General features: G+C 38.7%; 1 protein-coding gene across 17 annotated transcripts in view; it reads left to right on the top strand.

Moving 5' to 3' along the window:
- ENOX1 (ecto-NOX disulfide-thiol exchanger 1) overlaps positions 1 to 15,636 on the top strand; it is a 367,773-nt gene that overhangs the window by 286,722 nt on the left and 65,415 nt on the right. For all 17 annotated transcript variants that reach the window (XM_069009956.1, XM_069009997.1, XM_069009963.1 and 14 more), the window contains 2 exons: positions 296 to 508; positions 14,258 to 14,364. In XM_069009956.1, the coding sequence (XP_068866057.1) occupies positions 296 to 508; positions 14,258 to 14,364 (320 nt within the window). The remainder of the gene's footprint in view (positions 1 to 295; positions 509 to 14,257; positions 14,365 to 15,636) is intronic.

The raw sequence follows: 15,636 nt of genomic DNA, 5'->3' as shown, positions 1-15,636 counted from the left end.
TTAAGGGAGGCATTGTGAAGGCAAAGGCGCAGGCCACAGGGAGGGGGGGAAGGTGCTTTTTGTTGTGAGAAAGCTATTAAAATGAGGAGAAGACAAGCCTTGAAGGAAGATTTATGAAGTTTCACATGGCTGTATTGGCTTCTTACATCTGATAGAACAAAGGACAGAAAAGTTGCCCAAAATGATATACTGCAAGCAGGATTTATGGTGATTTTAATGTGACATGGAGCAGAAAATGTGTTCTCAGCAGGATATTTATGCCTGCAATTTGAAACCTGTGCTTTGATTGTTCTAGATGATAGCAAATTTTCCGAGGCCATCACGGTGCTGCTCACCTGGATTGAGCGAGGCGAGGTGAATCGTCGCTCTGCAAACCAGTTCTATTCCATGGTGCAGTCGGCCAACAGCCACGTCCGCCGGCTCATGAACGAAAAGGCAGCTCACGAGCAAGAAATGGAGCAGGCCAAGGAGAGTTTCAAAAATGCCTTAACAGGGATCCTCACTCAATGTAAGTAGCTCCCTTTTTGTCAGTGTTGTTGTAGTGATGGTGGTGGTGGTGGTAGTGGTTTTATCATTTTGTTTGTTTGGGGGTAAGTAGTTGCGATGCAGTCATGCTCTACTTCTTATCCTATTCCATACTCTATGGCAATTTGGAGGATCAAGGACCATTCCTAAGAACTTATTATTCAAGGTGAGCAAAGTTTCAGTAGTTTTTTTTATTAATAGATGAAGATGTGCTCTATTCACAATGTCTACTGTTGTGTAGACATAACACTTCAAGAATGGACAAGACAGAAGCCTCACTGCTCTGAGAAAAGATCATGGTTTTTTGAGAGAAGGGATATTTAGCCTGTGTGTGGCAGCTAGTTAGCTAGGCCAATTACAGAATAGAGCACAATTAGATGGTATTTTTAGCCTGGGTTTAGGTAAAAGGCAGTAGAATCTAGTAACTTTTAGGGAGGTATTCACAGGTACAGGCCACCTCCACAGTAGAAGAATATGTTGTACTGCTGCTGGCATCAGAACTGCGTGGCTGATACAATGCCAGCATTAATTGGGCAGATAAACTGTCTTAAATACCTAGTGCTGGCAGCTATTTCCTTAGTGCAGAAATACAATCAATGAACTTACCCTAATGAGGTTCCTCATAAAACAATGATCGGGATACTCCCCTAGGAGTCGTCTTCAAAGGAGGAGAGGAGAGGAGAGGAGAGGAGAGGAGAGGAGAGGAGAGGAGAGGAGAGGAGAGGAGAGGAGAGGAGAGGAGAGGAGAGGAGAGGAGAGGAGAGGAGAGGAGAGGAGAGGAGAGGAGAGGAGAGGAGAGGAGAGGAGAGGAGAGGAGAGGAGAGGAGAGGAGAGGAGAGGAGAGGAGAGGAGAGGAGAGGAGAGGAGAGGAGAGGAGAGGAGAGGAGAGGAGAGGAGAGGAGAGGAGAGGAGAGGAGAGGAGAGGAGAGGAGAGGAGAGGAGAGGAGAGGAGAGGAGAGGAGAGGAGAGGAGAGGAGAGGAGAGGAGAGGAGAAAAAAAAGGGGAGGAAAAAAGGAGAAAGAAAACTGATTTAATTGGTGGTTTTCAACATGCCTACTCATGGCTCCTCAAGCAAGAGGCTTCAGAAAGGTGACGCCTGGAGCCAGCTCTCATGCCGTGCCAGTTGAGGACAAAACCCAAGATAATTTACCAGATAAGGACAATGAAGTTGTTACATTGTAATTTCTGAATCATACCCCTGATCTTTACATTAAACAAACAAAAAAAAGCCCTAAAGGCTTTTCTGCAATTTGTTTATGGTCCCTCAATGGACATGCTTTAAAAGTTAGGGTTGAAGGCACAAGCTTGGATGAACTTGTCTGGCTTAAGAGAGCAGCCACTGAAGCTTCTTGCATAAGTGATGGAGAGCTCAGCATCTCAGAAGACCAATTCACCCCAGGGCATATGCCCTATTTTAAGAGCTTAGATGCCAAAACTTAGCAGCAAAGATTCTGGGCCAAAGATATTTGATTTCTGTGGACATATGTTCAGAGAGTAAATTTAAAAGACCAGCTAATTCCCTTGGTAATTTGCTAGGCAATATTGTCTTCCGTTTCAGCACCTAAAAGGCAGCGTGAGGCACAGAGATGCAGGCACCACGCATGGCGTGCTGTTCAGTTCACACCAGGGCCTCTCTAGTTTTGTGTGCAACAGCCAGCTCTAGCACTCAGAAATGCCTTCTTCAGCTGCATTAAAAAAAGTCCCCCATTGTCAGCAGGCTGAACTTTAGTTAAATCAGTCTAAATTAGCCCATTTGTCACCAACTGTTGTAGAACATCTGTCACTTGGAAATAGAGATCCCTGTAGTTTCAGGTGGAAATTTGCAGTTTTGGCTATCTGTTTTGCTCCTGTAATGTGCTGAATGCTGAACTTACAAAAACAGAAATAGCTCTGGCTTCAAAATGTGAGTTTCATAGTGCCACACTAACAGCAGTGTCTGGAAGAAGGGCGTTTCTGGACAGATCTGGCCTAAAAGGACAAGAACAGCAAAAAGCAGCCTCAGGGAAAGGTGTTACTCTGTGGATTTTATAAAAACAAATTTTACAAGCTTTTGAGATGTTCCCCACTGGTTATTTTACAAACATCATAAACATTGGCCATTATTAGCATTAATATATCTTACTAAAATTCTTTGCAAACTTGCTGCGAAGAGATGGATAATGTTTTTCCTTTACACATGTATCTGCCCAAGATTGCTAAGTATGGAGACTCTGAAATGAGCTTCCCTTTTTCAAGGAAATTTGAATTGATCTGTATTTGAATTGATCTCAGGAGTGTTTGTCATGCATCTTTTTCCATTGTTTTTCCTCAGTCCTGCATAATTTGTTACAATATGTCAGTTGCTTTATGAAGAAGAATTTGAAAATAGATGTCCAAAATAGGTGTGCATGGCCTATTAAATTCTTCAGAGTGACAAAAACCCACTTCTGTTCTTCTTCAGTAAGGATCCAAAAGTCTAGTGTAGTGCTGCAGCTGTGTGGCCATTTGACATAAATATTATAGTATTTTAAAAACATCATGTGGCATTCCTCTGCCATGAGCTAGGTCAGACGTCCAACTTGGAGCTGACCATTCTGGGCTTTCTTTGCAGTCAGAAGAGAAAAATAAGAATCTCCATGGAATGAGTCATCAAACCGACCACATGGCGCTCTTCCGGTGAGATGAATCATCCCCTGGATATGCCATTTTTTCTCTGCTGCCCATAGAGGATTCACAGGGGGCCTAGCTCTGAACCAGATGTCCCACTTTTTAAGTGCCTTGTTCAGAGCACGTTAATCCCACTTACTGTGTATAGCCTTGATATAGACAGGTGTAGCATAAGGGGAGAACTTGGAGTTAGATAAAAATGCCAGCAATGAATGTTATGGGGAGTGAAAAAGAAATAAAACTGGCTTCAAGTGCACTCACCTGGAACACACACACACGCATACACACACACTGTCTTAGTGGGTCTCAGTAGAAAATACTTTCTTATTAATGAGGATTACTGTGGCCAGAACATTTCATTTTATGGCCCAACTACTAAAGAAGTACAGGCATTGAAATCCCTGCTACAAATTTGTGCCTGGAGGAATTTAGGAGATTACTGAGTAGATTACCCCTAAAATTTGGATCAATTACTCAGCACGTGAATTAATTACCTGACCAAGGTACTTGTGCCAGGATAATCTGTGAAATAAAGTGTATTACTGCTGTCACATCACATATTTATAGCACCTGATTTAAGTGCTACAGGGAGTCTTAGCCTTGTTATGGCGCTTCTTCAGTTATTTAAGGGATAAAGAGAGAAAAACATCCACCTACATCTTTTTATTAAATTACTTAATTTTTCTAGACTTGAACTAGTGCTTAAAGTATGGATTGGTTTCAAGGATTTTGGATAGGTCTGTCTTTGTGGTTTGACATCTTCTACTTTGCCTCCACAGCTTAGTTACCGGTGACACTGCCCCCCAACTTTCCATTCATCTCCGTTTCATTTCCTCACAAATCTCCTTTTCAGCCTAAGGTTTACAGATGTTAATCCTCATGTTTAAGGAAAATGGAGGCCCTAGAGATATCCCTGTTGGGTTGTTGGTGGTTTTTTAGACTACACCAAAGCTGCAATTATGTCCTCTGACTCTCTTCTCCACGCACTGTAAACTTTGCCTACCTCTTACTGAGTTTTCAGACTATTTAATGCAGTCTCCCTTGACAACACTGTCAAAAGTACCTATAGGTGAATGAAAATTCCATATTCAAAAATTATTTTGATATCTGTAGAATAAGACATAAAAGGTGGTGGAAGTGTCCCAGTATACAAATTCATAAATTACACACACAGTGTAATGAAGAGAAGTGCCCCATGGCTGGTTACGGAGCAGTCAGTAACCAGCACTTATTTGGTCATTTTTGTCCATTTTACTAATGAATTAATGGACTTTCTGGACTGAAGCCAGGTCCCCATCAGAGTCTATGCATCAGTCTTTTGTGTGCCTGTGGGGGAACAGTGGGAGGGTGGTTTTGATCACGAAGCCCCTTGGCCAGATTACTTGTCATAGAATCAGTAAGGTTGGAAAAGACCTCCAAGATAATTTGGGTCCACCCTTGAATGAATACCACCATGCCAACTAAACCATAGCACTAAGTGCCATGTTCAGTCATTTCTTAAACACATCCAGGGATGGTGACTTCACCACTGCCCTGGGCAGCCTCTTCCAATGGTTAACCACCCTTTCAGTGAAAAAATTCTTCCTGATGTCCAGCATGAACATGAACAAGGGGGAATGGCTTTAAACTGAAAGGGGGCCGGTTTAGATTAAATATCAGGAAGAAATTCTTTTCTGTGAGGGTGGTGAGACACTGCAACAAATTGCCCAGAGAAGCTGTGGATGCCCCACCCCTGGAAATGTTCAAGGCCAGGCTGGATGGAGCTTTGAGCTGGTCTAGTGGAAGGTGTCCCTGCCCATTGCAGGGGGTGGAAGCCACATGATCTTTAAGATCTGTTCCAAGCCAAACCATTCTATGATTCTACGGATTGAGATTATGCAATTTACCTCTTTGCTTGTGGCATCTTCCTTGTTGCTGAGCATCTTCAGCCCTTATTTGTGACAAGAAATGAAGCTAGATTCAACTTTGATTTGATCCAGTAGGTCTGTCCATTTAAGAAGAACCAAAGGTTTGGGGGGGAAGGCTGTGTGTCACTTGCCCCTTTTTGGGAATATCACAATTTTCACCTTGAGTTTTCCTTTCAGTGGTATATTAGATTACACTGACTTTTTCTCAAATAGCTGGTAGGTATTTGATATGAATTACAACCCCCGTCCAAAAAAAAAATAATAATAATTTTTAGTTAAATAATTCTGAAGGGAAAAGCATTTTCAATAGACTGAATAAAATCCTCTTCCTTTCAGGTTTCTTCATTTTCATTCTCTGATCTCCTTGGATATGATTTAATCTGTTTTAACATTATCAATGCCTTCACAGATAGAATCTACATTTTTTTTAATATTAAAAAAGTATAAAAAAGTAAGAAGAATGTTAAAAATCCTTTTTGAGCTCTCTTCAAAAAATGATTGGCATCAGGTTTTTTTCTCTTTACATGTTCACTTCTGAAGTTGCTCTCCTGCTTTAGAAAAGATAGAATTTACCTTGATATGGTGGTGATTACTAAAATCACTGTCTTATATGATTTGCTTTAAATTCCATACTTCAGTCCTTTCTCCCAAAAACCCTTCCACTTTTTAGTATTCTCATAGTACTAAAAATGAAGCCAATTTCATTACAGATATTGAAAGCATGCTGGTTATAATTCTCTTAGCAGTCAGACTTTTATATACAATCATGTTTTCCAGAGTATTCTTTGAATTGCTCCACAATAGTAACAACTTTTAAAAGGATTTTCCTGCTCTTTAATTGTCCAGTCTTACAGTCTTTCTTTCCTTTGCCACTGACTAATTCAAAAATATGAGCTTACCTTATGTGCAATTTTTAGGTCATTATTAAGCTTTTTGTGAAAGAGATTGAGTCATATAAGGTATTTTTACAGTGCAGCCCAGTTCTCAGTTGGTGTCATAGAACACCACTATAATACAAATAAAAACATTAATCATTCATGTCATTAGTTGCCACTATTACTTTATACCTTGATGCATTTCTAAAAAAGAAAAAAATAAAATACAAAATAACCTCTACAATCCATCCAGTTGCTTTTGTTAGCTCATTTAGTCAGTGTGCTCTTGACTTGTTTCTATACTGATAACGTGACAGTAAAGCTCAGCTGGATCTCTCTATTCTTTTTTCAGTTGTCCTTCTATTTTTTGTCTCATATACACTTGTTCTCAAAAGCATTTCTATACAAGATGCTGTGGCAGTGGCAGAAGACAGAGATGAAAGACTCCATTTTTGCTTTACTTCCATTCTTGTAGTTCCTCCCCTTTTTCTGGCAGTATAACCCTTGGTGGTTGCAACTTGTAATGTTTCCCATAGCTTATTTGTCTGTGTTTCATTTTCTTTGAATTTCTGCATTCCTTCCATTGTCTGTAGCTTTCACGCCAACTAAAGTAAATACAAATCTTGGTATCGATTTAAACATGGCCAGAATTTCAACAGAAGCTCTTCTGTTATTTTTAAGACTTTTTTTTTTTTTTTTTTTTTTTTTTTTTTTTTTTTTTAATGTAGGCTATTAAATATGCATGGTGTTTTGTAGAAAAATAAAAGCACTGCCTTCCTAGAGATTTCAGGCTATTTTGACAACTCATGCCAGTTGCCTGGAATCTGCAGCTCTCCTAGATGATAACACAAGGTTCAAGGCAAAGAACCTCATGTGCTTTAATCACGTGGAAATCTGTGCTTGGTTTTGACCTGCTTTGCTGAGTATAGACAGGGGTAAGGGTCTGATGTGTCACAGAACTGAGCTGTAAATGTTCTATAGAAATAAAGGATAAGGGAAGAGAGTGTGACATCGGGTAAGGAAGGAAAGGTGGAGGTTTCACCCAAAAGAATGAGTTGGCTGTGCATATCATGTGGTCTGCACGTCTAAAACTGTTCAGACTGCTTATAAGTGATTGAATAACCCTTATAAACATGACTAACCTTATACAATTATGAGTGATTGAAATATTTGCTCCCTTCAGTGTGCAATGCTTCATATCAGATCTCTGGATTTGTCACAAATGGTGTAGTTTGTGATGATGACAGAGGTGTTATGGGGAAAGAAGAGTTTTGGAAAGGGATAGACTATGTGGGAGAGAAAGGTGGACACATATGGAAGGAAGGAACAAAAATACAGAAGGAAGAAGTCATGGCAGGCAAGGGAACATAAGGTATGGCAACAAATGGAGAAGTAAATTTCACCCCAAAGGTGTGTGAGACAATGTTTCATTTTGATTGCCAGAAGAGGCTATGGCTGTTGAAACCTTCTCATCCATATCTTTATCCTTTTTCTTCAGTAAAAGTAACCATATTATGCCCCAAACAAACATAGCTCTCCTAGGAACTTTTTAATCTGCAAGATTCCTGCATAATTATTACTTCACTTAATGGGACCTGTGATGTCTTAGTCCCATTTATGATGTTCCCACATTGCAGAGTTCCCTTGGAGTTCTGTTTTTGGACAGACTTGCCAAACATGGTTGTTCCCACTTTTGCTATTTTTAAATCTGAGAATTGAAAGGAAAGGTATGCCTAGCAATAAATAAAAAAAAAAGAGCAGCTAATTAAAAGCCGTACATTGGAGATGGGTTATAATCGTGTCAAGCTAATGAAGAAAGCAGTATTCACTTCAGCTTCCTTTGAGTTGGTGGGGGGCAGTTGAGGTTTTTCTAGGGTTTTTTTCTGGTTGTCAACACAAGGTTCATAAAGTCCATTCTGTAATGTAAGATGGTGGCATTGAACTGTACATTTGTACTTGCCCTGCTGTGTTGTGCTGGTCTGATATTAGGCTCCTGTTTGTTGAGAAATGACATGAAGGTGAAGTGGTCTTGTTGAGTCCGAGTGATTTATCACATGGCACAGCGCCAGCTCTTGCGGTTACACCAAGCTGTCAGTTTCTCTGTTGTAAATTAAACCACATTTCACAACCTAAAAGATTTCAAAGCTTAAATTGTAGACAGATTTTCTAGCAATACCTTGCAGGTCAGACTGGGCTCTCTTTAATTAAACTGTATTTTTTTTATTTCAAAGTTTAACAGGGAGTGTTCTTCTATTTCTAGAACTATCAATTGTTGATATACATACCTCAGACAAGTAACTGCACAGGTTTTTCAGTATGAATCCTTTCTTTAGTATCCCCATAATCTTTTAGTATCCCCATAATGCTCCTTCTTTCACTGTTCCCAACTGGGTTTCTCAGCTGAAAGAAGAAGAAAGGAAAATAATGGCTGCTGACACAGGGGTTTGATATTCTTACAAGACATGGAGTTATAGTAAGTGTTGTGGTATAAGTAATTTTTTCATTCCTTGTCTGTGTGGAAGGATCTCCTTATTGTATTAGAAAGAAGTATGTCTTCCTGCATCACTCCTGTGTAGACCACTGATATTCACTCAGCCTCTTAATAAACACAAGCAGATTGGCTAGGACCAATCTGAGTCAGATGGAACAGGAAGGGGGACCAAGCATGAAACCAGACACACACCCTCCTGGTCTCAAATGCTGTAGGCCTAGTCAAAGGGAAAAGAAGAAATAATTTAGAGAGAGGACATTCTTTCTAGTGTTCAGGTAGGTGAGACAGGGTAGATGGAAGAGGAAAACATCCTTCTTCCTCTGGTAAGTCTTGTAATTGCTCTCTGCACTGCTGAGACCTCTGCACCAGAGAGCAGAAAAGGTGAGACTGCTAGAAAGGATGACCCCACCAACTCTGTCTGCAGGATTAAATTAAACTGAGCTAGGGCAGGCTGGCCCCTACTGTTCAGCTGTAAGAAAGGTGTTGCTCTGGGTCAGCTAGTGTTTTCCCGCAAAATGTGGTGCAGTTTTAGAGTTTGATGCAGGCCAAGTAGTTTCTCAGAAAAGCATCTTTTGGGGGAGAGAGAAGCATTGCTGCTGCAGAGACACTCAGCATGTTATGCCCACTGGTTTCAGGGAACAAGAATGATCCCTGGCTGGTTTTGATCACTAGTACAGATGTAGTTATTGGTAGCAGGGCAGGTTGAGGAATGGCATCCTTGCAAGCTTGCCACCCACGCAGCAAAATGATTTGGGAGATAAATCACTGCAGATAAATCACCATTCTCTCAGTCTGTTCAAAAATGTGGAATTCGGGGATATAATAGTGAAGTCCTATAGTTTTCTCCTTTATCATGCTATGTCTCAACACCATGACTTAAGGAACCTACAGACATCTGGGCAGCATGCAGACAAAATTTCTTTGATAGGTTTGCAGATAACCGTGGATTTTAATTTTTTTTTTTTAAACACAGCCAAACACAAAACCCCAACAAAACTAAAACCAAAGCTAAGCAACTATGGCATTTATTTGTGTCAATGAGATATTTTGCATAGCTGTTAAAACCTGTATCTTCATTATACAAATCTATAATGGCCTTTGCTTATGTATCCAGCTGATGATCTGTGGTATGCTTTACTTTAGGACCCATCTTTGCATTATCTGCACTCTTCTCCAGGGTGATATTTCTAACTCTTAGGTTTTCCTCTGCTAGTCAAAGGCAATCACATCTGTTTCTCCGTCTGTGCCATGTGATTTGAGTAACAGGAAGAGGCTGCAGGTTTTCAGCTCTAAAAGTGAGAAAGGCAAATTCTTTTTTGAAAGTAAACAGTACCATAACCAAAAGACTCTTTGGCTCAAATTAATTAAAATAATATATGTTTCATTACTCCACAATCTGTCTACCATTTCTCTTACTAATGTCACATGTCATTTACCTATGCACAATTTTAGCCTTGGACTTAATGCTAACTTCTGTTCAGTTCATTACCAAATGCCTTTCAGGACTGTTGCCAAAAATATTCTCTTCCCTATCCAAAACTGACCTGGAGATTCTAATTCATTCACTGCAGCATCTAGCCTTGACTACTGTAATTCCTTGGTTTGCTGGGCTTGAAGCCAAATCGATTGGCAGACTGCAGCTTAGTCAGAATTCAGCAAGGCTTCTGACCCAAACCACGCCAACTCTATATCCTCCCTGTGCTGCGACTCTATATTTGAAAGGCGTGTTATACATTTACTGTAACAGTTTCCTTTACACTGTAATTTTATGGGTGGAATTTTTCTTTTACCCTTCATGTCAACTGTCACACTCTTACAGAATTTTTTCTGAGCTAAATTGCCATATATTCTACTCTGACACTTGCAGTAATTTAGTGCAAAGCCCTTTTCATCATGTGTCCCTAATTGGTGGAATTTGGAGTAAAATGCTACATGAAATCCAATTGTCTGCCAGACAAGACTTTTGTTTTTATTCTAGCACATTATTTTTCAGTTTCTATTTTGCTTCTTTTTCTATTACAAATTATATATATTATAATATATATAGTATAAAATAATATACATGGCAGCTTATAATATAATAAGCAAAGGAAAAATTGAGCACTTCTTGACTCCTGAACCCAGGGATAAATTTCAGCCTTCACTCAATCATGTATTTAAAATAGACTGCTTGTTAAATGTAATGCAGGGTAAAAGTGTTCTCTCTACCTCTTAATCTGCAGATGAGGCTACACTTTGGTTCTCATTGGTTTCTATTTTTCTTTGGTAGTACAATTTTCAAATATCTTGTATCAAATATTTTCTTGCCCTGGAGATATTCTAGTTTTCTATTTAATACAATCTTCTGCGCAACTTCTGCAGGCATTGTTTAAGAGATTTTTGCTGTTTTTCCTAGTTTTTCTGGTTGATTTTGGATTTATACTTGATAACAATACCTTTTCAGGTAGCATTCTTTATGGCAGCAGAAACCAAGGCTTAAACTTTCTATTAATATACTTGTAGAAATATATATATAGCTATGAGCTGGCCCCTCTAATAAAGTGTATTGTAGTTGCATTACATTTGTTAAACATTGGTACTTGCATATCACTCTAGGCTTAGTTGTTTGGGTTTTTCTAGTTATTTATAACACAGCAGAAAAACAATTAGATAATAATCCTTTGTCTGAAATATGCCATGTAAATTACTAGCCACAGACTAAGTCATTAGGGAAGATGCAATTACTTACATCCTGTAAGTTATATTGATGGGAAAAACACTGACATGTTATGGACCCTTCCAGAACAATGTGTTTTTTTAAGTCCTAATTTAGTAAGGAAACAGCTTTGCATATGGTCAATGAAAATTTGATATAGAAGTCACTAACAGATGTTTGACAATGAATATTTCATGTTACTTAATAATTCTACTTACCAGTCACAGTTGACAGTACAGTGCATTCTGGAGTTCAAGGTGCCTTAGAGAGATAGATATTACCTGTTATATAGTTTTGAAAATTTCTTCCTGGAGATCAGAAAATAATCTGAAAACCATGGTCAGCCATGAGACTGTTTCACTCAGATTCTGGAGATATCAGCCCAAAACCTGGGGCCTCTCTTTGGCCAAGTTTTACCCAGACACAGAAAAAATATGAGTTAACTGGAGAGTTTCTCAGCTAATATAAACCTCTCATGGCTTCCTGTTAGGGGTGAGTCTACCATCCTTATGGGCTGTGTGTTGCTGGATCAGTTACCCATACAAATTTGATCCTGATCAGGAGTGAGTATATCATGTCTTGTCTTCCAATTTCCCAGAGCAGAAGCATTGTGCCAGCTTTAGGGTTCCAGGGTATCTATGGGAAAATAAATGAGTCTTGGTGCAACAAGAACAAATGTGGCAGAGCAGGTTTATATTGAATTGCCATCTCGTAACACCTGAATGCAGGATTTTGGTGCAGTACAAAAAGATGTGAAAGCACTTCCCTGTACTGCCAAACCATGGTCTTGGTTACTCTTTAGCTCTAACGTAATGCTTGGAGACCTTTTATGTTGGAATTAGCAATGCTTCATAGCCTAGATCGCTGTGAATATTGAAATTGCTGTATATACATTGACACTTTCTTTGAATAGATCACTGGTATGTTGGTCCTTGATACATACTAATTTAATATTCTCCTCCTCATTTTCCTTTTTATTATCCCTCACTGCCTGTTTTATAAAGTTTCTTTAAACGCCTTGACTTTTAGCATGTTGTACTCATACTATCCTACCTCTTTAGTTAATATCCTAAATGTTAGGGAAGTGAAGAGGATCCTTTTAATGTTCACTTTGTCTACTGCAGTTGTACAAGAAAAACCTATGGCATCTTCCTAGTCTGTGTTTCCATTGAGGAGAGTTTCTGAAATGATCAGATAATGACTTTTGATAAATCCTAGTGCCTGTTCACATAATGGAAATTAAACACTTTAAAGTTCAAATGTTTTTCAAAATTCAGATGATCCTATTAATACTTATTAGTGGAAAATGGCAAACCAGCTCTTCCTTGTATCTTTGTGAATCTTTTCTACTTGAATTTCCACTTGCAAACTGAAAACAGATTGTAATTAAGCAAAATTTTCTGAGCACCTGGGTCATCAACACAACGATAGTAATTAAATTCTAGCCTCAATTTCTATACACATAATAATAGAGTGCTTTACCATTTTCATTCTTTTCAAATTAATTGAAAAAATATACACAGCGTAACTTCCTTGATACATCCACTCTTCAGTCTAAGCAAGTTCTAATGGGCTGAAATTATCACACCTACCTTTAAAAGTTTAACAGATTACCAATGGATAAGACCATCACAGTAAGTCTGAGGCACTTTCTTTATTGTAAACTACCTATACATATTAATTTTAAAAGATAATGAACTACAATTATTTTCTATGACTTTAGAAGGTAATTAACCATCCCTGAAAGAAAAACTTCCATTCAAAATGTTGTAATCTTCTGGAACCTGAAAGTGGTAAAAAACCAGAGAATAGAAGAAATGTGCTCAAATGAGTGAGATTAACTTTCAGTTCTAGAGGTGAAAGATACATAACTGCTTTAGTAGGTGAGCTCACCATTTTAGAAAGGATAGGTTGTCATGTGTGATAAGATTCTCTACATCTCTGACTTAAGGGAAGAAGGAGAGAAGGTCTCGATCAGCAAAATGAGGGACCAGGGCAGAGGGTGTTACAGCACTCCCACCACTGCTTTTCAGAGAGAAGAGCAAGAAGTGCTGTAAGCTGCAACTTGATAAAAAAAAAGACATAATTTCCACCCAGGAATCTAAAGAGGTAGATAGCAAAGAACCTTGTCCAAGAGCTGAAGAATTTTTTAGTTCGACTTCATAGGTTGGCACAGCTGCTCATTCAGGAGCACAGCCAAGGTTGTTTGTAGAAAATCTGGATTTATTGGTGTTTTCTTCAGTTAATTGTGCTGGGATCAAGGCAACTTACATCTTGGCCAAATCATTTTTAGGCAGGTCACTGTTGTGGAAGGACAATGTTGCTTGTAACTGAAGTGAAGAGAAAGAGTGTTAAGAGAAAAGCTTCTCAACTGAGATGAACAAATACTAAAAACTTGAGGATCTTAATTGTCCTAGATAATTGATCTAAATATTGATGTTTGGCTTTGGAACAAATTCATTAGAGTTGAATGAGGGAAGCCCATTTCTTCATCTTATTTGAAAGAAAAAAGTGTCTGTTCATGTACGTAACCATACATAGGCCATGGAGACAGCACAGACTGATCTACCACAAGTGAGCCCTTTGATATTGAGTAGAGGAGAAGCAGGAGCTGCAGCCACAGAGTGCAGTTGATGTATGGCTTAGCCCTTCCCATCTGCTGACAGGTTCCCACTATCAGATAGTCACCCTTCAAAGCAGAGCCTGCCTGCCTTCCATGCTGTCGTCAGTATAGCCCATATGTACGCGGCTGCCACGGGGAATGCGTGCCAGGTGGATATCTCTTGGGTCACTTCTGTAGTCACACACCTATTGCCACACATGCAAAGGCATGTGCCAGCACAGGGAGTGGCAGCAGACATCACGGGGAAGCAGCTGCATGCCTGGTTCTTGGTGCATAGTTAAAAGTTGTGTAGACTAAAGTTATGGAGACAGACTTGAAGGGAGACATCTCCAACATTGGTACAATGTAAGTACAAAAGACACATCATTGGATGGATATTGATGATGTTGTTTCAGTAATGACATCATCCATAGACTCCTAGTGTCTTTGCTTTGCTTCTCTATAGTGATCACAACATAAATTGCTTGTCTTGTTTGACTTCCTTGTTCACCAAAGTTGAGCAGATTGTCGCCGTTTTCAACGCTTCTACCAGACAAAAAGCTTGGGACCATTTCTCGAAAGCCCAGCGAAAGAACATAGACATTTGGCGAAAGCATTCTGAGGTTGGTGATTTTATTTTTATTTTCTATCCATCATCTCACAGCTGGATTGACACAGAACGAGTGTGATTGTAGCTGGACATAGTGTATTTGGCAATATTTACAGCTACCATTTTAGCTGTTAATCAACTAGCTGTTTACAGTCTCGTCTACAGTATGAATTGCTCCCATTGCTCTCATTATGATAATAGTCATTAAATAGCATGAAGACAGGGAGCAATGTGGTTTTATTTTTCATGCAAAATTTGGGAAATCATTAGAAGACTATGCTTACTATCTAAAATAATAAACTGAAGTAGAGAAATTAGGAACAATGTTTTCAAATAAGGAATTTAGGAGTCATTGTGATCTGTTTTTAAAAGAAGAATTCTGTGGCAAAGATTTTTTTTTTTGCTGTGTCATCTCATGGTCATTATAAGATGACTTTGAGTGAAAATAAAATAAAAAATTTCTTTCCTAAATAATGACTTAAGCATATTAAATCCATAACTGTGACCTAGTCCTTCCCATTTGTTCTATGTTTATCTTTAAAAAAGTAGATACATCACTTGTATTGATTCTAAATATTATGCTTACAAAGAAACCAGTATAAATGTAATCATACAACCACACGGAGTTAGCAATGTGGGACCATGCATGTGTGATTGTCATAAGCATGAGCAGAGGAAATGGGATTCTAACTCCCCTTGCTGTGAGTGGCAGCAAAGGAAGTGCTAGACCTCATCCTGTGTTTTGGTCATCCAGCTTTCGATTTTAATTCAGTATATACGCTATGAGCCTGTATTTTAAAAAGTAAGTACCGCTGTCTTTGTTTTCTTTCTTTCTTCTTCCTTTTTTTTTTTATTTCAATATGAGCAATTTACATACACTTGGTTTACCTTCATGTAGTACAGTGTGTTGATTGTTACTATCACAGTCCTCTAAATGATTTTTCTCTGTCTCAGAATAAAAAGTTTAGAAGGTAAGGTGCACTTATTTAATTATTTTGTAGTACACTTGTAAAATAAGTGTTGTACACTTAGTTTGAGAAACACTGAAGTGCTGTGATACAAATCATTTGGATAACATTTTAAGTGTCCATTAACTAATGCTAAATTACAGTTGAATACCAATGGCACTAAATGTAACATCCACACGAATACCAAATGAATACTTTATTATCAGTGCTATTATGGTGAATACCAAATTACTTCAATAATGGGACACTTAAAATAAAATGTTAGCATAATTTATTGGTACAAACTGTATTTTGCATTTTGTTCACAAATATTTCAT

Source organism: Aphelocoma coerulescens, chromosome 1 (genome assembly GCF_041296385.1).
Source record: "Aphelocoma coerulescens isolate FSJ_1873_10779 chromosome 1, UR_Acoe_1.0, whole genome shotgun sequence".
In the NCBI taxonomy this organism is placed as follows: domain Eukaryota; kingdom Metazoa; phylum Chordata; class Aves; order Passeriformes; family Corvidae; genus Aphelocoma; species Aphelocoma coerulescens.
This window is presented reverse-complemented; position numbering and strand designations above follow the sequence as displayed.